The sequence below is a fragment of the Hemiscyllium ocellatum genome, chromosome 15 (genome assembly GCF_020745735.1).
Source record: "Hemiscyllium ocellatum isolate sHemOce1 chromosome 15, sHemOce1.pat.X.cur, whole genome shotgun sequence".
NCBI classification, from domain to species: domain Eukaryota; kingdom Metazoa; phylum Chordata; class Chondrichthyes; order Orectolobiformes; family Hemiscylliidae; genus Hemiscyllium; species Hemiscyllium ocellatum.
This window is the reverse complement of record NC_083415.1, coordinates 7,325,179-7,348,229: the sequence shown is the minus strand read 5'-3', so window position 1 is coordinate 7,348,229 and position 23,051 is coordinate 7,325,179. Positions and strand designations below refer to the sequence as shown.

Below are 23,051 nucleotides of genomic sequence, written 5' to 3'. Positions count from 1 at the left end.
GTGCCCTCTGAAATGGTCCAACAATTGACCTTCACTGACCCTCACTGTTACTTTCACTGTCTCACTGACCCTCATTGTTACTCTCACTGTCTCACTGACCCTCACTGTTACTCTCACTGTCTCACTGACCCTCATTGTTACTCTCACTGTTTCACTGACCCTCACTGTTACTCTCACTGTCTCACCAACCCTCAATGTTGCTCTCATTCTATCACATTGCCATTCACTATTACTCCCACTGTATCTCACTGTAAAATATTGTTATTTTCACTGTCTCAATACTAGTCCGTGCTGCTCTCACTATCTTACTCATACTCTCTATTATTCCCATTCTATCCCAGTGCTCCTCCCTGTCACTTTCACTGTATATCAATACCAGTCAGTGTTACTCAGAAGCAAATCACATCAATGCAATGATATTCTCCCTGTGCCCAGCTTTGGATTTGATTTGATTTGATTTAGAATCAGAGTCATAATGATGTACAGCATGGAAACAGACCCTTTGGCCCAACTTGTCCATGCTGACCAGATATCCCAACCCAATCTAGTCCCACCTGCCAGCACCTGGCCCATATCCCTCCAAGCCCTTCTTATTCATATACCCATCCAAATGCCTCTTAAATGTTGCAATTGTACCAGCCTCCACCACTTCCTCTGGCAGCTCATTCCATACATGTACCACCCTCTGTGTGAAATGTTGCCCTTAGTCCCCTTTTATATCTTTCCCCTCTCACCCTAAACCTATGCCCTCTAGTTCTGGATATGCCACCCCAGGGAAAGGACTTTGTCTATTTATCCAATCCACAGTGGCTCAGTGGTTAGCACTGCTGCCTCACAGCACAAGGAACCTGGGTTCAATTCCAGCCTTGGGCAATTGTCTGTGTGGTTTCCTCCGGGTGCTCCGGTTTCTTCCCACAATCCAAAGATGTGCAGGTCAGGTGAATTGGCCATGCTAAACTTCCTGTAGTGATAGGTGCATTAATCAGAGGGAAATGGGTTTGACTGGGTTACTCTTTGGGGGGTTGGTGTGGACTTGTTGGGCCGAAGGGCCTGTTTCCACGCTACAGGGAATCTAATCTAATCCTATCCATGCCCCTCATGATCTTATAAACATCAGCCTCTGTCACTCCAGGGAAAACAACCCCAGCCTGTTCAGTCTCTCCCTGTAGCTCAAATCCTCCAACCCTGGCAATATCCTTGTAAACTTTTTCTGAACCCTTTCAAGTTTCACAACATCTTTCCGATGTTCCAACAGTGGTCTAGCCATTCCAACAGTGGTCCAGCCAGTGTCCTGTATAGCTGCAACATGACCTCCCAGCTCCTGTACTCAATACTCTGACCAATAAAGGAAAGCATACCAAACACCTTCCTCACTATCCTATTGACCTGCGACTCCACTTTCAAGGAGCTCTGAACCTGCACTCCAAGGTCTCTTTGTTCAGCAACACTCCCTAGGACCTTACCATTAAGTGTATAAGTCCTGCTAAGATTTGCTTTCCCAAAATGCAGCACCTCACATTTATCTGAATTAAATTCCATCTGCCACTTCGCAGCCCATTGGCCCATCTGATCAAGATCCCGATCAAGAGAGGATGAAAAGTAGAGGACCCAGCACCGATCCTTGTGGCACTCCACTGGTCACAGACCTCCAGTTTGAAAAACAACGCTCCACCACCACCCTCTGTCTTCTACTTCGAGGCAGTTCTATATCCAAATGGCTAGTTCTCTCTGTATTCCATGAGATCTAACTTTGCTAACCAGTCTCCCATGGGGAACCTTGTTGAATGCCTTACTGAAGTCCGTATAGATCACATCTACTGCTCTGCCCTCATCAATCCTTTGTTACTCCTTCAAAAAACTCAATCAAGTTTGTGAGACATGATTTCTCATACACAAAGCCATCTTGATTATCCCCAATCAGTCATTCCTTTCCAAATACATGTACATCCTGTCTCTCAGGACTCTCTCCAACAACTTGCTGTCACATGTAACAAGATACAGTGCGAAGTATTGTTTTGCATGCTATTCAGACAATCCATACCTCACATAAGTATATCAGGAAAATAGAAGAGCATGCAGAATATAGTGTCACAGCTTCAGAGAAGGCACAGAGAAAGATCACCTTTTATACATGAGAGGGCCATTCATAACTCAGAAAATGTCCTTCAATCTGTTGGTGCATGTTTTCAAACCTTTGTACCTTCTGCCCAATGGAAGTGGGTGGAAGAGAGTGTAACCGGGGTGTGACTGGTCTTTGATTAGTTTAACTGCTTTCCCGAGCCAGCAGGAAGTGTAGACCGAGTCAATGGAAGGATCTTACCGTTGCGAGGAGAGACGCAGGCATGGCCACATCCATTACTGCAGCATTTCTTATTTCCTTTACAGTCACTGTCATCTGTGCACAATTCTGCACAGAGTCCAACTCGAGCAGGTTTAGCAGGACAGGAGCCTGGTTTAACTGTTGGACATAAACACATCGCCGTTAGGCCATTCGGGTCAATTATCATTCATTGCCTACCTCAGTCCTAATCCCTGTATCTCTTTATGCATCTCAGTACTGTTCCCTGTCACTGTGTCTGTACCTGAATACTAATTCTTGTTGCTACCTTTGTATCTCTGTACATACACCTGGACTAGTAATCCCAGTGCCAGGGTAACGTTCTCGGTTTGTAGCAACATGGACATTGTGATGTTTGAATCAATTAAAAATCTGAAATCAGAGGGATCCAAGATGGCGGCGACCCAGCAAGTCTGAGTCTATCGTGCTTCTCCCAAGACCTGGGCAAAGTGGGCCACCCGCCCCCACCATACTCACCAAATCATCTAAAATAGCTTGTACTTAATGTAATTAGTTGCTCAATACTAAATTTAAACAGTCTAGTCTCCTGTAAAAATGACTAGGGGGAAAGGAGCCCGCAGTTCTCAGCAGCAGGAGCCCCTCCCCCACCCTCCCCAGCTGGTGGCGGGTCTCACGGAAGGCCAGTTTACACTGTTCCCTGAGCAGTGGCTTCCACAGCTTTTAAATCTGCATGCTGGATCAGGCTAGGTAAGGGTGGGATGGGCCTACCGGGTCGCAATACGCGGGTCCGGCTCAAACCAGCGCCCCTGCCCGGTCCTGTTCTGGCTGCAGAGCTATAAAGAGAGGCAGATGCTCTTAGAAGCCTCTAGAAATCTTGGAAAAGATCCCCAAGCCATGATCTGTAAAGGATCCAAGATCATGTTATTCCAGGACCTTTCCCCAGCTCTGGTCCGAAAGATGAAGGCATTTGATGAGGCGAAGAAGTGTTTAAGGGACTTAAATATTCAGTACTCCTTACGCTACCCAGCGACGCAACGCTTTAACCATTAAGGATCCGTGTATAACTTCAGATCGCCGGAAAGGCCAAGGAATTTTTTGACTCTCTTAGATAAATTGTAAGAGATAATGGATGTTGGTTTGCCTTCCCCCCACTCCGGTTTATATCCCCCCTCCCCTTTTTTTAAAATATATTAATCCTTTTTTTTAACCTTACTGTTTAATATTATCTTGGGAGGTGGGGAGAGGGATTTATTTATTTGTTCACTACTTAACGATTTTCTCCCCCTTTTTTAAATTCTATATATATAGGCCGGGGGGTCTAGTTAATGTTGGTGGGGGGAGGGGGTGGTAACCTTATTCTATTTTACCTCTGTCTCTAGGAGCGGGGTTGTTTTCCCTTGTTATTTTGTATTATTATATTTAATTATTATTTGTTGAGTTTGTAATTTTATAGTTATATATGTTTATATACATGGTATTAACGTTACCAAATATATCCAGGTGTTGGTGTGGGTGGGGGGGGGGTGGGGGTAGGGGTAGGGTGCTCACTGTTAACTCTAGCTCTGTAGTACATTTGAATTCTCTTCATCCTATTGAGGAGCGCCTGAGTCAAGGGTGGGGCACTGGTTGGGAGAGGATACGATGGACCTTTGGAAAGGAAGTGACACCCCCTGGGAACAAGGGGGAGAATCTCCATTTAAATACGTTTTATATTTGTTTTATTTAGAAATAGTCTTTTATTATACTGTTGTGAGTGTATTAGAGAGCCTTTATTTTTGTGAATTTTATATGCGCTATGCTCGGTATGTCCTGGATACGGTTTCCCCTCCCGAGGGGTCTCGGATTTGCTCTGACGATTATGGTTGATCAGTCGGTTAAATGGTGCACCAGGAATGTCAGGGGGAGTAATTCACCAGTCAAAAGGAAGAAAATATTATCAAATCTCAAGAAAGAAAGGGTTGATATAGCTCTCCTACAGGAGACACACTTGTTGGATAAAAAACACTTGAAATTACAACAGGGTGGATTTGATCAGGCCTTTTTTTTTCTTTTAGCTCAAAAAGCAGGGGAGTTGTTATTCTTATTCAGAAGAATTTCCCTTTCAAATCCTAAATCAGATAAAAGATGAATCTGGACGATATATTCTGATTAAAGCCCTTATAAATGGAGAGGAATATGGGATTTTAAATTTGTATTGCCCCCCGGCACATCCTTTTAAATTTATAATGGAAGCCTTTACGAAATTGATGGCTCTTGGTGCCCGTCATACAATTATAGGGGGAGACTTTAATTGTATTATAGATCCGGAAATAGATAGGATTCCCAAGAGTGCTGCAGGAGTATCTCCCAGATCTAGACAATTGGTGGATTTGAATTTAGAATTAGGATTAATATGGATGGAGATGTCTTCACCCGCAGGGCAGAGATTTTTCTTTTTACTCCAATTCACATAAATGTCATCCCAGAATTGATATGTTTTTTGCCCCCTCGATTTTTTAAAATTCCACATCATCCTGTAAAATAGGCATTATAGCAATTTCCGATCACGCTGCTGTATATATGGAAATCAAGGCAAGGAACAATGAGACATCCCCTCGTCGTTGGCGTATGGAACCTTGCTAATGAAATATAGTAAATTTGTAAAGTGCTTCTCTCAAGAATTTAAAACTTTTTTAGAAATTAATTTAGGTATGGCTAGCAACCCATCAATGATGTGGGAGACCATCAAAGCTTACACACGAGGTTTGATCATCTCCTACTCAGCGACCCAGAAAAAATTAGAGGGAGAACAACAGCATCTGCTCGAAGCACGCTTAAAAGCAGCTGAAACAGCATACGCTGATAGACCTTCTATTGTCAAATTGCAAAGGATTACAGCCCTTAGGACAGCCCTAAACACTATGCTTACCCAAACGGCTAAGAGGGAAATATTATTTGCAAAACAAAGGTTATATGAATATGGTGACAAACCGGGTAGATAATTAGCATTTCTTGCAAAGATAACGAAGGTCCCTCAAACTATCACATCTATCAAGGAAAGTACAGGTATTTTGACTCATGATCATAAAAGCATTAACGCAATCTTTAGAAAATTTTATTCTGATTTATATAAATCGCAGGATTGTGAAGACAGGACTAGGAGGATGCAATCATTTTTTTAAAAACCTGACCTTTCCGGACCTAACTCTGGAACAGGTATCGGTGTTAAATGCTCCCCTAACAGTCCAAGAAATACTTGACGCAATCAGGGAACTTCAGAGCGGTAAGGCACCGGGCCCAGATGGTTTTCAAGTTGAATTCTATAAAGAATTTACAGCAATATTGGCTGGTCCACTTATGGACATGTATAACTACGCATACAGTCAGGGCTGTCTCCCGCCTTCGCTGAAAGAGGCAAATATCTCTCTTATCCTTAAAAAAGGAAAGGACCCAGAAGATTGTGTGTCATACAGACCAATATCCTTGTTAAATGTAGATTTTAAAATCCTTTCTAAAATGTTAGCATTGAGACTAGAAAGGTACTGCCACATATCATAAAGGAGGATCAGACAGGATTTATTAAGGGTGGTAGATCATCCAATAATATTAGAAGGGTTTTGAATGTGATTCAAGCCTGCCATCAGGGAAAGATACCAGGAGTAGTAGACTCATTAGATGGGGAAAAGGCATCCGACAGGTTGAATGGCCATATTTGTTTTACACATTGGAAAGGTTTGGTGTTGGAAAGGTGTTTACCAAATGGGTCTCAACACTGTATAGTGATCTCAAAGCAGTTGTGGTTACCAATGGATTAGGTTCAGATAGCTTCAGTGTGGATAGGGGCTGCCGTCAGGGATGTCCTCTCTCGCCATTGTTATATACGCTAATATAGCAGATGCTATACTGGCTGATCCTAATATAACAGTGAGCACCCTACCCCCAGCCCTCACCCCCACCGCCCCCACCCACACCAACACCTGGATATATTTGGTAATGTTAATACCATGTATAAACATATATAACTATAAAATTACAACCTCAACAAATAATAATTAAATATAATAATACAAAATAACAAGGGAAAACAACCCCGCTCCTAGAGACAGAGATAAAATAGAATAAGGTAACCACCTCCCCCCACTTACATTAACTAGACCCCCTGGCCTATATATATATATATATATATATATATAAAATAATAAAAAAAAACAAGGGGGGAGGAAAATTGTTAAGTAGAGAACAAATAATTAAATCCCTCTCCCCACCCCCCAAGATAATATTAAACATTAAGGTAAAATAAAAGGAAAATGGGGGGATATAAATCGGAGTGGGGGGAAGGCAAACCAACATCCACTATCTCTTACAATTTATCTAAGAGAGTCCGAAAATTCCTTAGCCTTTTCCGGCGATCCGAAGTTATACACGGATCCTTCATGGTTAAAGCATAGCGTCGCTGGGTGGTGTAAGGAGTACTGAATATTTAAGTCCCTTAAACACTTCTTCGCCTCATCGAATGCCTTCCCCTTTCGGACCAGAGCCTGTGGCAGCCACTGTTCGAGAAACACTGTAAGCTGGCCTTCCTCTTCCCATTCAGGAAGGCCCAGCAAACGAATATTTTTTCGACGACCTCGATTCTCAAGGTCGTCAATGTGATTCTCTAAGGTCCAGACTCACTGTTCGAGAGTCCGGACCTGATCCACGGCCAATTGCGCTGTAGTTTCGGAGGTCACGGCCTTTAGCTCCATCCCTCCGACTCGGCGCTCGATTTCCTTAATGTCTCGGTCGTGCTTTCGCAGCGCGGCTGAGAGTGAGTCCCATCGACTTCGGGATTCTTCAATAAAAGCGTCGATCTTCGCATCCAGTTTGGAGATGATTTCCACGAGGCTCGCCACCGTAGGTAAGTCCCGCGGGCAGCTGCGAACGCCTCTGCTGCAGCTGGAGAGGGTGGGGGAGGGGTTCCTGCTTGCTGAGAGCTACGGGCTCTCTTCCCTTTAGTCATTTTTAACTGAAGATTAGATTGTTTAAATTTAATACTAAGCATCTAATTAAATTAAACAGCTATTTTAAATGATTTGGTGAGTGTGGTGGGGGGTGGGTGACCCACTTTGCCCAAGTCTTGGGAGGAGCACTGTAGACTCAGGCTTGTCGGGTCGCCGCCATCTTGGATCCCCTACGGACGTGTATAACTATTCACACAGTTAGGGCTGTCTCCCGCCTTCGCTGAAAGAGGCAAATATCTCTCCTATCCTTAAAATAAGAAAGGACCCAGAAAATTGCGCGTCATACAGACCAATATCCTTGCTAAATGGAGACTTTAAAATCCTCTCTAAAACATTAGCATTGAGGCTAGGAAGGGTATTGCCACATATCGTAAAGGAGGATCAGACGGTGTTTATTAAGGGCCGTAGATCATCCAATAATGTTAGACGGGTTTTGAATGTGATTCAAGCCTGCCATCAGGGAAAGATACCAAGAGTAGTAGACTCATTAGACGGGGAAAAGGCATCCGACAGGGTTGAATGGTCATATTTGTTTTACACATTGGAAAGGTTTGGCGTTGGAAAGGTGTTTATCAAATGAGTCTCAACACTGTATAGCGATCCCAAAGCAGTTGCGATTACCAACTGCTGAGTTGAGTTAGTTGAGTTTTGATTTTTTTTCTCTCGGTATTTTTCTTTTGTTAAATTTTGGTTATTATTTTTTAAGATTTAATTGTATATCAATGTTTGTACTTGGGTTTATACAGACCAAGTCCTGAACTACGAAAACAATCACCCCAACACACACAAAAGAAGTCGCATCAAGACACTGTTCAAAAGGGCCACAACACACTGCAGTACACCAGAACTGCAAAAAGAGGAAGAAGAACACCTCTACAATGTATTCGCCAAAAATGGATACCCTGCAATTTCATCAACAGATGCCTAAGGGAAAGACAACGGAACAAGGACATGCCGCAACCCAAAGGACTAGCCACACTACCATATATCAGGAGCATTTCCGAACTGACAGCCAGACTACTGCGACCACTAGGACTCATAACAGCACACAAACCAACAGCTACTCTCAGACAACAACGCAGCAGGACAAAGGACCCAATACCCAGCATGAGCAAAACGAATGTAGTGTACAAAATCCCATGCAAGGACTGCACAAAACACTACATAGGACAAACAGGAAGACAGCTAACAAACCGTATCCATGAACACCAACTACCCACGAAATGACACAACCAGCTATCCTTAGTAGCCACACATGCAGATGACAAGCAACATGAATTCGACTGGGACAACACTACTATTATAGGACAAGCTAAACAGAGAACAGCCAGGGAATTCCTAGAGGCATGGCACTCATCCACAGATTCAGTCAATAAGCACATCGACCTGGACCCAATATACCAACCACTGCAGCGGACAGCTGGAACTGACAACCGGAAGCGGCAGAGACAAACCACTACAAATGCCGGAGGAAACCTCACAGAAGCGCTTCACAGGAGGCTCCCAAGCACTGAGGATGTCACCTAGACAGGGGACGAAACGTCTGCAACACAAATTCCCAGCTCGGCGAACAGAACCACAACAACGAGCACCCGAGCTACAAATCTTCTCACAAACTTTGGGTTTTTTTTATTTTGTAAACTTGTAAAAAATGTTAAATTTTCAATAAAAATATCTATTAAAAAAATCTGAAATTAAAACCTGGACCAGTGGAGACCATGTGACCATCGTCAATAATTACATTACCATAAAACATTTGGTTCATTGCTGTTCATTAGAGAAGGAAATCTGCCATCCTTACCTGGTCTGGTCTACATGTGACTCCAGACCCACAGCAATGTGACTGACTCTAATCTGCCCTCTGGAATGATCCAGAAAGTCTCACTCTCATTGTTAGTCATTATTACTCTCACTGTATCTTACTGCTATTCTCACTGTATCTCACTCACATTCACTGTTACTCTTATTGTATCACACTATCTCTTAGTATCAGTCTCAATATATCTCACTGGCCCTACCTTTCAATGCTGGTCACTGTTACTCTCACTGTATCTCACTAACCACCACTGTTACTCTCACTGACACCCACTGTTGCACTCCTTGTATTTCACTAACCCCCACTGTTACTCTCACTGTATCTCACTGACCCCCTACTGTTAGTCTCACTGTGTCTCACTAACCCCTACTGTTACTCTCACTGTATCTCACTGACCCCCCACTGTTAGTCTCACTGTATCTCACTAACCCCTACTGTTACTCTCACTGTATCTCACTAACCCCCAATGTTACTCTCACTGTATCTCACTGACCCCCCCACTGTTACTTTCACTGTATCTCACTGAAACCCCACTGTTATTCTCACTGTATCTCACTGACCCTCACTGCTACTCTCACTGTATCTCACTGACCCTCACTGTTATTCTCACTGTATCTCACTGACCCTCACTGTTACTCTCACTGTATCTCACTGAACCTCACTGTTACTCTCACTGTATCTCACTGAACCTCACTGTTACTCCCACTGTTTAACTGACAGTCTGTGATATTCTCACGAGCTCACTGGCCCCCACTGTTACTGTCACACCATTATATTATCATTCATTATGACTCTCACTGTATCTCAATGTCAGTTCCTGTTACTGTCACTGCTGTCACATTAACTCTCACTGTAGTTTACTGTCACTCTGCATTTATTGTCACCTCCTGTTCTTCTCATTGTAACTCACTGTCAGACATTGTTATTTTCACTGTCCCAAAACTGTCCCCTGTTCCTCTCACCGTATCTGACACATCGTGTTACACTCACTGTGTCCCACTATAACTCTGTTTCTCTTATTCAAAATCACATCATTGCAATGATATTCTCCTTGTGTTCAGCTGTTGGATTTGATTTCATTTGATTTGATATTGTCACATGCCCCAAGTTAGAGAGAAAAGTGTTGTTTTGCATGCTAACCAGCCAAATCATACCTTACATGAGGACGTCAGGGTAACAGAACATAATGAACAAAATAGCATTATAACTACATAGATGGTGCAAAGAGAGATCCACTCTAATGTATGAGAAGTCTGTCCATAAGTCAGATAACAGCAGGGAAGAAGCTGTTCCTGAATCTGTTGGTGCATGTTTTCAAACCTTTGTACCTTCTGCCCAATGGAAGTGGGTGGAAGAGAGTGTAACCGGGGTGTGACTGGTCTTTGATTAGTTTAACTGCTTTCCCGAGCCAGCAGGATGTGTAGACCGAGTCAATGGAAGGACCTTACCGTTGCGAGGAGAGACGCAGGCATGGCCACATCCATTACTGCAGCATTTCTTATTTCCTTTACAGTCACTGTCATCTGTGCACAATTCTGCACAGAGTCCAACTCGAGCAGGTTTAGCAGGACAGGAGCCTGGTTTAACTGTTGGACATAAACACATCACCGTTAGGCCATTCGGGTCAATTATCATTCATTGCCTACCTCAGTCCTAATCCCTGTATCTCTTTATGCACCTCAGTACTGTTCCCTGTCACTGTGTCTGTACCTGAATACTAATTCTTGTTGCTACCTTTGTATCTCTGTATATACACCTGGACTAGTAATCCCAGTGCCAGGGTAACGTTCTCGGTTTGTAGCAACATGGACATTGTGATGTTTGATTAGATTAGATTAGATTTTCTACAGTGTGGAAACGGGCCCTTCGGTCCAACCAGTCCACACAGACCCTCCGAAGAGTTACCCACCCAGACCCATTTCCCTCTGACTAATGCACCTAACACTATGAGCAATTTAGCACAGCCAGTTCACCTGACCTACACATCTTTGGACTGTGGGAGGAAACCGGAACACCCGGAGGAAACCCACGCAGACATGGGGAGAACGTGCAAACTCCACACAGACAGTCACCCGAGGCGGGAATTGAACCGGGGACCCTGATGCTGTGAGGCAGCAGTGCTAACCATTGAGCCAACGTACCGTCCTGAATCAATTAAAAATCTGAAATTAAAACATGGACCAGTGGAGACCATGTGACCATCGTCAATTATTATATTACCATAAAACATTTGGTTCATTGCTGTTCATTAGGGAAGGAAATCTGCCATCCTTACCTGGTCTGGTCTACATGTGACTCCAGACCCACAGCAACGTGAATGACTCTTAATCTGCCCTCTGGAATGGTCCAGAAAGTCTCACTCTCACTGTTCTTCATGATTACTCTCATTATATCTCACTGTTACTCTCACAGTACTTCACTGACACTCACTGTTACTCTTGGTGTGTCACACTATCTCTTAGTATCACTCTCAATGTATCCCATAGCCTCTTCCAGTTCCTTTCAATGCTCATCAAAGTTACTCTCACTGTATCTCACTGACCCCCACTGATACTCTCACTGTATCTCATAGAACCCCACTGTTACTCTCACTGTTTCTCACTGGCCCCCACTGATACTCTCACTGTATCTCACAGACCCCCACTGATACTCTCACTGTATCTCACTGACACTCACTGTTACTCTCACTGTATCTCATAGAACCCCACTGTTACTCTCACTGTATCTCACTGACCCCCCACTGTTAGTCACACTGTATCTCACTAACCCCCACTGTTACTCTCACTGTATCTCACTTACCCCCCACTGTGAGTCACACTGTATCTCACTAACCCCCACTGTTACACTCACTGTATCTCACTGACCCGCACTGTTATTCTCACTGTATCTCACTAACCCACACTGCTACTCTCACTGTATCTTACTGGCCCCCACTGTTATTCTCACTGTATCTCACTAACCCCACTGTTATTCTCAATGTATCACACTAACCCCACTGTTACTCTCACTGTATCTCACTAACCCCCACTGTTACTCTCTCTGTATCTCACTAACCCCTCACTGTTACTCCCATTGTCTCACTGACAGTCTGTGATATTCTCACAAGCTCACTGACCCTCACTGTTACTCTCACTGTATCTCACTGGCCCCCACTGTTACTCCCACTGTCTTACTGACTCTCCCTGACATTGTCACGAGCTCACTGACCCCCACTGTTACTCTCACACCATCATATTATCATTCATTATGACTCTCACTGTATCTCAATGTCAGTTCCTGTTACTGTCACTGCTGTCACATTAACTCTCACTGTATTTCACTACCACTCACTACATCTTATTGTCACCTCCTGTTATTCTCACTGTAACTCACTGTCAGACATTGTCATTTTCACTGTCCCAAAACTGTCCCCGTTCCTCTCACCGTATCTGACACATCGTGTTACACTCACTGTGGCTCACTATCACTCTCTGTTTCTAAAATTCAAAATCACATCATTGCAATGATATTCTCCTTGTGTTCAGCTGTTGGATTTGATTTCATTTGATTTGATATTGTCACATGCCCCAAGTTAGAGTGAAAAGTGTTGTTTTGCATGCTAACCAGCCAAATCATACCTTACATGAGGACGTCAGGGTAACAGAACATAATGAACAAAATAGCATTATAACTACATAGACGGTGCAAAGAGAGATCCACTCTAATGTATGAGAAGTCTGTCCATAAGTCTGATAACAGCAGGGAAGAAGCTGTTCCTGAATCTGTTGGTGCATGTTTTCAAACCTTTGTACCTTCTGCCCAATGGAAGTGGGTGGAAGAGAGTGTAACCGGGGTGTGACTGGTCTTTGATTAGTTTAACTGCTTTCCCGAGCCAGCAGGAAGTGTAGACCGAGTCAATGGAAGGATCTTACCGTTGCGAGGAGAGACGCAGGCATGGCCACATCCATTACTGCAGCATTTCTTATTTCCTTTACAGTCACTGTCACCTGTGCACAATTCTGCACAGAGTCCAACTCGAGCAGGTTTAGCAGGACAGGAGCCTGGTTTAACTGTTGGACATAAACACATCACCGTTAGGCCATTCGGGTCAATTATCATTCATTGCCTACCTCAGTCCTAATCCCTGTATCTCTTTATGCATCTCAGTACTGTTCCCTGTCACTGTGTCTGTACCTGAATACTAATTCTTGTTGTTACCTTTGTATCTCTGTATATACACCTGGACTAGTAATCCCAGTGCCAGGGTAACGTTCTCGGTTTGTAGCAACATGGACATTGTGATGTTTGATTAGATTAGATTAGATTTTCTACAGTGTGGAAACGGGCCCTTCGGCCCAACCAGTCCACACAGACCCTCCGAAGAGTTACCCACCCAGACCCATTTCCCTCTGACTAATGCACCTAACACTATGAGCAATTTAGCACAGCCAGTTCACCTGACCTACACATCTTTGGAATGTGGGAGGAAACCGGAACACCCGGAGGAAACCCACGCAGACATGGGGAGAACGTGCAAACTCCACACAGACAGTCACCCGAAGCTGGAATTGAACCGGGGACCCTGATGCTGTGAGGCAGCAGTGCTAACCACTGAGCCAACGTACCGTCCTGAATCAATTAAAAATCTGAAATTAAAACCTGGACCAGTGGAGACCATGTGACCATCGTCAATTATTATATTACCATAAAACATTTGGTTCATTGCTGTTCATTAGGGAAGGAAATCTGCCATCCTTACCTGGTCTGGTCTACATGTGACTCCAGACCCACAGCAACGTGAATGACTCTTAATCTGCCCTCTGGAATGGTCCAGAAAGTCTCACTCTCACTGTTCTTCATGATTACTCTCATTATATCTCACTGTTACTCTCACAGTACTTCACTGACACTCACTGTTACTCTTGGTGTGTCACACTATCTCTTAGTATCACTCTCAATGAATCCCATAGCCTCTTCCAGTTCCTTTCAATGCTCATCAAAGTTACTCTCACTGTATCTCACTGACCCCCACTGATACTCTCACTGTATCTCATAGAACCCCACTGTTACTCTCACTGTATCTCACTGACCCCCCACTGTTAGTCACACTGTATCTCACTAACCCCCATTGTTACTCTCACTGTATCTCACTGACCCCACTGTTACTCTCACTGCATCTCACTACCCCCACTGATACTCTCACTGTATCTCACTAACCCCCACTGATACTCTCACTGTATCTCACTAACCCCCACTGTTACTCTCACTGTATCTCACTGACCCCGACTCTTACTCCCACTCTCTCACTAACAGTCTGTGATATTCTCACGAGCTCACTGACCCTCAGTGTTACTCTCACTGTATCTCACTGACCCCCCACTGTTACACTCACTGTATCTCACTGACCCCCACTGTTACTCTCACTGTATCTCACTGACCCCGACTCTTACTCCCATTGTCTCACTAACAGTCTGTGATATTCTCACGAGCTCACTGACCCTCAGTGTTACCCTCACTGTATCTCACTGACCCCCCACTGTTACACTCACTGTATCTCACTGACCCCCACTGTTACTCTCACTGTATCTCACTGACCCCCACTGTTACTCTCACTGTATCTCACTGACCCCCCACTGTTAGTCTCCCTGTAACTCACTAACCCCCACTGTTACTCTCACACCATCACGTTATCATTCATTCTGACTCACTGTATCTCAATGTCAGTTCCTGTTACTAAGTTAAAAATCACACAACACCAGGTTAAAGTCCAACAGCACACTAGCTTTCGGAGCGTCGCCCCTTCATCAGGTGGTTTTGAATTTATAGCAAAAATTTATAGTGTGATGGAACTGAAATTATGCATTGAAAAATTGATTGTCTGTTAAGCCTGCAACCGACAGGGTACCCTACGTTGTTCAGTATTTCCCAGGAGCTGAAAAATTATGCCATGTTCTTCGTGACCTGCAACACATTATCAATGAGGATGAACACCTCGCCAAGACCTTTCCCACACTTCCACTACATAGCAAAGATAAGTGGGAAAACAGAGGACTGGGAAGCTTTTAAAGAACAACAGAGGATTACTAAGAAGGAAATTCACAGAGAAAAAATGAGGTACGAAGGTAAACTGGCCAATAATATAAAGGAGGATAGTAAAAGCTTTTTTAAGTATGTGAAAGGCAAAAAAATGGTTAAGACTAAAATTGGGCCCTTGAAGACAGAAACAGGGGAATATATTATGGGGAACAAAGAAATGACAGAAGAATTGAATTGGTACTTCAGATCTGTGTTCACTGGGGATGACACAAGCAATCTCCCTGAGGTAACAGTGGCTGAAGGGCCTGAACTTAAGGGAATTTATATTTGCCAGGAATTGGTGTTGGAGAGACTGTTAGGCCTGAAGGTTGATAAGTCCCCGGGGCCTGATGGTCTACATCCCAGGGTACTGAAGGAGGTGGTTCGAGAAATCGTGGATGCGTTGGTGATTATTTTCCAGAGTTCAATAGATTCGGGACTAATTCCTGCGGATTGGAGGGTGACTAATGTTGACCCACTTTTTAAGAAAGGTGGGAGAGAGAAAGCAGGAAATTATAGATCAGTTAGTCTGACCTCAGTGGTGGGAAAGATGTTGGAGTCTATTATAAAGGATGAAATTACGACCCATCTGGATAGTAGTAACAGGATAGGTCAGAGTCAGCATGGATTTATAAAGGGGAAATCATGCTTGACTAATCTTCTTGAATTTTTTGAGGATGTAACTCTGAAGATGGGAGATCCAGTAGATGTAGTGTACCTGGACTTTCAGAAAGCTTTTGATGAAGTCCCACATAGGAGGTTAGTGAGCAAAATTAGGGCGCATGGTCCTGGGGGCAAAGTACTAACTTGGATTGAAAGTTAATTGGCTGATAGGAAACAAAGAGTAGTGATAAAAGGCTCCATTTCAGAATGGCAGGCAGTGACCAGTGGGGTACCGCAGAGATCAGTACTGGGACCGCAGCTTTTTACAATATATGTTAATGATGTAGAAGATGGTATTAGTAATAACATTAGCAAATTTGCTGATGACACAAAGCTGGGTGGCAGGGTGAAATGTGAGGAGGATGTTAGGAGATTACAGGGTGACCTGGACAGGTTAGGTGAGTGATCAGATGCATGGCAAATGCAGTTTAATGTGGATAAATGTACGGTTATCCACTTTGGTGGCAAGAACAGGAAGGCAGATTACTACCTAAATGGAATCAATTTAGGTAAAGGAGCAGTACAGAGAGATCTGGGTGTTCTTGTACACCAGTCAATGAAGGTAAGCATGCAGGTACAGCAGGTAGTGAAGAAGGCTAATAGCATGCTGGCCTTCATAACAAGAGGGATTGAGTATAGAAGCAAAGAGGTTCTTCTGCAGCTGTACAGGGCCCTGGTGAGACCACACCTGGAGTACTGTGTGCAGTTCTGGTCTCCAAATTTGAGGAAAGACATTCTGGCTATTGAGGGAGTGCAGCGTAGGTTCACGAGGTCAATTCCTGGAATGGCGGGATTACCTTACACTGAAAGACTGGAGCGACTGGGCTTGTATACCATTGAGTAAAAAGTGAGGTCTGCAGATGCTGGAGATCAGAGATGAAAATATGTTGCTGGTTAAAGCACAGCAGGTCAGGCAGCATCCAAGGAACAGGAAATTCGACATTTCGGGCAAAAGCCCGTTGAGTTTAGAAGACTGAGAGGGGATCTGATTGAGACACATAAGATTATTAAAAGTTTGGACACTCTGGCGGCAGGAAACATGTTTCCGCTGATGGGTGAGTGTCGAACCAGAGGACACAGCGTAAAAATACGGGGTAGACCATTTAGGACAGAGATGAGGAGAAACTTCTTCACCCAGAGAGTGGTGGCTGTGTGGAATGCTCTGCCCCAGAGGGCAGTGGAGGCCCAGTCTCAGGATTCATTTAAGAAAGAGTTGGATAGAGCTCTCAAGGATAGTGGAATCAAGGGTTATGGAGATAAGGCAGGAACAGGACACTGATTAAGGATGATCAGCCATGATCATATTGAATGATGGTGCAGGCTCGAAGGGCAGAATGGCCTACTCCTGCACCTATTGTCTATTGTCTACTTACCTTTAAACAACCGCCAAACCTCAAACAGATCGTTGTTCATAGCAAGCTGCCCGGCTCTCAGGACACTCCATACAACCTTGTCATGGTACGCGCTGCAACACATGTCAGAGTGTGGACATGGATGCCACCATTACGTGTGGGGACACCTCCCACCTTGTACATGGCAGGCACTCATGTGACTCAGCCAACGTTGTCTATCTTATACGTTGCAGGCAAGGATGCCCGGAGGCATGGTACATTGGGGAACCGAGCAAAGGCTACGACAACGGATGAATGGGCACCGCACAACAATCAACAGACAGGAGAGTTCCCTCCCAGTTGGGGAACAGTTCAGTGGTCGAGGACATTCGACCTCGGACCTTCGGGTGACCATCCTCCAAGGTGGACTTCGGGACAGGCAGCAGAGAAAAGCGGCCGAGCAGAGGCTGATAGCTAAGTTCTGTATCCATAGGGAGGGCCTCAACCGGGACTTTGGGTTCATGTCACATCACAGGTGACCACCACTGCACTACACATGCACATAGATATTCCTACACACACACACACTCTCACACACACACAGGCCCTCCTATACACCCAGACTCACAGACACACGTATACACAGACACGCACACAGACACCCACACACACCCTCACAGACACGCATACTCCCATACTCACACATGCACCTCCTCACAGACTTAAGACACTCTGCACTCACTATACACACGCACACACACACACACACATACACTTTCTCACACTCACAACCCCCAATTCAGACAGACAGACACATACACAGATAGACAAAGACCCACATGCACACATACATTTTGGTTGGTGAATTTATACTTGCAGGGTTACATTGTACTTTGCTCAAAAACTGCATGAATTTATGTAAAACTCCATTATCTCACCTTTTAGATTAGAATCAATCTAAACATCATGGCATAGACAGAGAACACAGGGGGCTAACACCTTCAACATATTGTCTAGCTATCACCATTGCTAACAGCTAACCTGAGAATGCAACTTTTTTAAAAAACGGTTTTGTGATTTACACATGAAAGAAGTGAAACTCTCATGGTATTCTAACAGATGAAAGGTTTAACGGACAATCAGTTTTTTCAATGTATAATTTCAGTAACATCACACTGCAAATTTTTGCTATAAATTCTGTGTGTTAGGATTGAACCCTCCACAACCAGCTGATGAAGGGGCGATGCTCCGAAAGCTAGTGTGCTTCCAATTAAACCTGTTGGACTATAACCTGATGTTGTGTGATTTTTAACTATGTACACCCCAGTCCAACACCAGCATCTCCAAATCAGTTCCTGTTACTGTCACCGCTAGTCACATTAACTCTCACTGTTTTTCACTGCCACTTACTACATCTTATTTTATTTTCACCTCCTTTTATTCTCACTGTAACTCACTGCCAGATATTGCCACATTGTCCCCTGTTACTCTCACCGTATCTCACTGACACTTCGTGTTACACTCACTGTGTCTCACTATCACAATATCACTCTCTGTTTCTCTTATTCAAAATCACATCATTGCAATGATATTCTCCTTGTGTTCAGCTGTTGGATTTGATTTCATTTGATTTGATATTGTCACATGTCCCAAGTTAGAGTGAAAAGTGTTGTTTTGCATGCTAACCAGCCAAATCATACCTTACATGAGGACGTCAGGGTAACAGAACATAATGAACAAAATAGCATTATAACTACATAGACAGTGCAAAGAGAGATCCACTCTAATGTATGAGAAGTCTGTCCATAAGTCTGATAACAGCAGGGAAGAAGCTGTTCCTGAATCTGTTGGTGCATGTTTTCAAACCTTTGTACCTCCTGCCCAATGGAAGTGGGTGGAAGAGAGTGTAACCAGGGTGTGACTGGTCTTTGATTAGTTTAACTGCTTTCCCGAGCCAGCAGGATGTGTAGACCGAGTCAATGGAAGGATCTTACCGTTGCGAGGAGAGACGCAGGCATGGCCACATCCATTACTGCAGCATTTCTTATTTCCTTTACAGTCACTGTCACCTGTGCACAATTCTGCACAGAGTCCAACTCGAGCAGGTTTAGCAGGACAGGAGCCTGGTTTAACTGTTGGACATAAACACATCACCGTTAGGCCATTCGGGTCAATTATCATTCATTGCCTACCTCAGTCCTAATCCCTGTATCTCTTTATGCACCTCAGTACTGTTCCCTGTCACTGTGTCTGTACCTGAATACTAATTCTTGTTGCTACCTTTGTATCTCTGTATATACACCTGGACTAGTAATCCCAGTGCCAGGGTAACGTTCTCGGTTTGAAGCAACATGGACATTGTGATGTTTGATTCAATTAAAAATCTGAAATTAAAACCTGGACCAGTGGAGACCATGTGACCATTGTCAAAAATTATATTACCATAAAACATCGGTTCATTGCTGTTCATTAGAGAAGGAAATCTGCCATCCTTACCTGGTCTGGTCTACATGTGACTCCAGACCCACAGCAACGTGACTGACTCTAATCTGCCCTCTGGAATGGTCCAGAAAGCCTCACTCTCATTGTTAGTCATTATTACTCTCACTGTTACTCTTGGTATGTCACACTATCTCATAGTATCATTCTGAATGTATTCCATAGCCTCTTCCTGTCCCTTTCAATGCTCATCAGTTATTCTTTCTATATCGCACTGGCCCTTACTATTACTCTCACTCTATCAAATATCATGCATTATGACTCTCAATGTATCTCACTCCCTCTTCCTTTCAATGCTCATCACAATTATTCTCACTGTATCTCACTGGCCCCCACTGTTACTCCCACTGTCTTACTGACTCTCCCTGACATTGTCACGAGCTCACTGACCCCCACTGTTACTCTCACACCATCATATTATCATTCATTATGACTCTCACTGTATCTCAATGCCAGTTCCTGTTACTGTCACTGCTGTCACATTAACTCTCACTGTAGTTTACTGTCACTCTGCATTTATTGTCACCTCCTGTTATTCTCATTGTAACTCACTGCCAGACATTGTCATTTTCACTGTCCCAAAACTGTCCCCTGTTCCTCTCACCGTATCTGACACATCGTGTTACACTCACTGTGTCTCACTATCACTCTCTGTTTCTAAAATTCAAAATCACATCATTGCAATGATATTCTCCTTGTGTTCAGCTGTTGGATTTGATTTCATTTGATTTGATATTGTCACATTTCCCAAGTTAGAGTGAAAAGTGTTGTTTTGCATGCTAACCAGCCAAATCATACCTTACATGAGGACGTCAGGGTAACCGAACATAATGAACAAAATAGCATTATAACTACATAGACAGTGCAAAGAGAGATCCACTCTAATGTATGAGAAGTCTGTCCATAAGTCTGATAACAGCAGGGAAGAAGCTGTTCCTGAATCTGTTGGTGCATGTTTTCAAACCTTTGTACCTTCTGCCCAATGGAAGTGGGTGGAAGAGAGTGTAATCGGGGTGTGACTGGTCTTTGATTAGTTTAACTGCTTTCCCGAGCCAGCAGGATGTGTAGACCGAGTCAATGGAAGGATCTTACCGTTGCGAGGAGAGACGCAGGCATGGCCACATCCATTACTGCAGCATTTCTTATTTCCTTTACAGTCACTGTCACCTGTGCACAATTCTACACAGGGTCCAACTCGAGCAGGTTTAGCAGGACAGGAGCCTGGTTTAACTGTTGGACATAAACACATCACCGTTAGGCCATTCGGGTCAATTATCATTCATTGCCTACCTCAGTCCTAATCCCTGTATCTCTTTATGCATCTCAGTACTGTTCCCTGTCACTGTGTCTGTACCTGAATACTAATTCTTGTTGCTACCTTTGTATCTCTGTATATACACCTGGACTTGTAATCCCAGTGCCAGGGTAATGTTCTCGGTTTGTAGCAACATGGACATTGTGATGTTTGATTCAATTAAAAATCTGGATTTAAAACCTGGACCAGTGGAGACCATGTGACCATTTTCAGTTGTTGTAAAACTCTATCTGCTTTATTGCTGTTCATTAGGGAAGGAAATCTGCCATCTTTACCTGGTCTGGTCTAAATGTGACTCCAGACCCACAGCAACGTGACTGACTCTAATCGGCCGTCTGGAATAGTCCCGAAAGTCTCACTCTCATTGTTCATCAGAGGCTGAGGGGTGACCTTATAGAAATCTATAAAACCATGAGGGGCATGGAAAGGGTAAATAGATAAGGTCTATTCCTTGGGGTATGGTGGGCTAGAACTCGAGGGCATAGGTTTAGGATGAAAGGGGAAAAGTATAAAAGGGTTCTAAGGGGCAATGTTTTCACACTGAGGGTGTTGCGTATATGGAATGAGCTGCCAGAGGAAGTGGTGGAAGCTGGTACAATTACAACATTCTCATTGCATCTCACTGTTACTCTCACAATATCTTACTGACACTATAATTCTCACTGCATCTCAATTCATGTCCCTCTTACTCTCACTGTCTTACTGTCTCACTGCCCCTCACTGTTACTCTCACTGTATCTCACTGCCACTCAGTACTAATCCAATCAATACAGTGATATTCTCTGGGTATCTAGCTGTTGTACTGTACCTTTCGTGGGAGTGACGCATGAATGGCCACATCCATTCTTACAGCATTTCTGATTCCCTGGGCAGTCACTATCGACTGCACATGCTTCCCCACACAAACGGACTCCGACACTTTTCTGAGGACAAGACCCTGGTTTTCCTGAAGGAATGAAACACATCACAGTTAGGGCTGGAAATGGTTGTCAAATATCAAATTAATCTTTTCAGTTAACGCTTTGATAAAAACCAGCAGAGGGTAACTAAAAAAGGACTAAATTCAAAAATCACGCAACACCAGGTTATAGTCCAACAGGCTTATTTGGAAGCACTGGCTTTCGGAGCGACGCTCCTTCATTGGAGAGCTGTGGAGCAGGATTATAAGATAGACTCACATGCACACACTCATTCTCTCTCTCATGCATGCGCACACATGTGTAAGTCTGTGGGATGAATCTGCCTTTGGAGAATCGTAATTGCAGACACTTTCTATTTTGTTCAAAAAGGATACAATCCACAGGCAGTCAATCCAGGTAGCATTTTATAAATTCCTACTTTGGAAATAGAGCCAGTTTGACTCAAGATTGGGATACAGACAGACTCTAACCTCATGCTTTTGAAACATTGTCTGAGCTGAGATGTCACCTTTTCTTTTATAAAACCTTAAGCCATCTCAAAAACATAACGGGAACAAAATTCTGGGATCTACCCGTTAATGAACCGAAACCTGCAACCCATTTGAAAAGGTGAAAGACTTAACAGTAATCTCGGTTTGCTCAATATATCGTTTCAGCTGCATGACACTGTAATATTTATTTTGCTATAAATTCTGTGTCTAATGATCCTGCTCTGCAGTTACCTGATGAAGGAGCAGCGCTCCGAAAGCTAGTACTACCAAAGAAACCTGCTTTCCTATAACCTGGTGTTGTGTGATGTTTAACGTTGCCCAACCCCAGTCCAACACCGGTAACTCCACATCAGAAAAGGAATACAGGTGTAGAAGATGAAACATGAGGTTAAGCTAACTAATAACATATAAAAAAAACTTTTTTCCTGAAACATAGGAGGTTGAGAGATGACCTTATAGAAGTTTATAAAACAATGAGGAGTATTGTTAGCGTTAACAGTGGTTGGCTTTTCCCAAGGATAGGGTTTTCAAGACTGGGGATATATTTTTAAAGTGAGAGGAGAAAGGATTTAAAAAGACATGGCAGTCATTTTTCTTTCCACAGAGGGTGGTGGGTGTGTGGAATGAACTTCCTGAGGAACCGGTGGATTGGGCATAATTATAATATTTCATAGACGTTTGGGT

At 43.7% G+C, this 23,051-nt stretch overlaps 1 protein-coding gene across 1 annotated transcript in view; it reads right to left on the bottom strand.

Moving 5' to 3' along the window:
* The window catches only part of LOC132822639 (keratin-associated protein 5-1-like), a 189,506-nt gene that overhangs the window by 164,010 nt on the left and 2,445 nt on the right, over positions 1–23,051 (bottom strand). Inside the window, exons 2-7 of the mRNA XM_060835885.1 lie at positions 21,765–21,902; positions 20,734–20,871; positions 19,137–19,274; positions 13,006–13,143; positions 10,543–10,680; positions 2,321–2,458 (exon numbers count right to left, since the gene is read on the bottom strand). Of these exons, the coding sequence (XP_060691868.1) occupies positions 2,321–2,458; positions 10,543–10,680; positions 13,006–13,143; positions 19,137–19,274; positions 20,734–20,871; positions 21,765–21,902 (828 nt within the window). The remainder of the gene's footprint in view (positions 1–2,320; positions 2,459–10,542; positions 10,681–13,005; positions 13,144–19,136; positions 19,275–20,733; positions 20,872–21,764; positions 21,903–23,051) is intronic.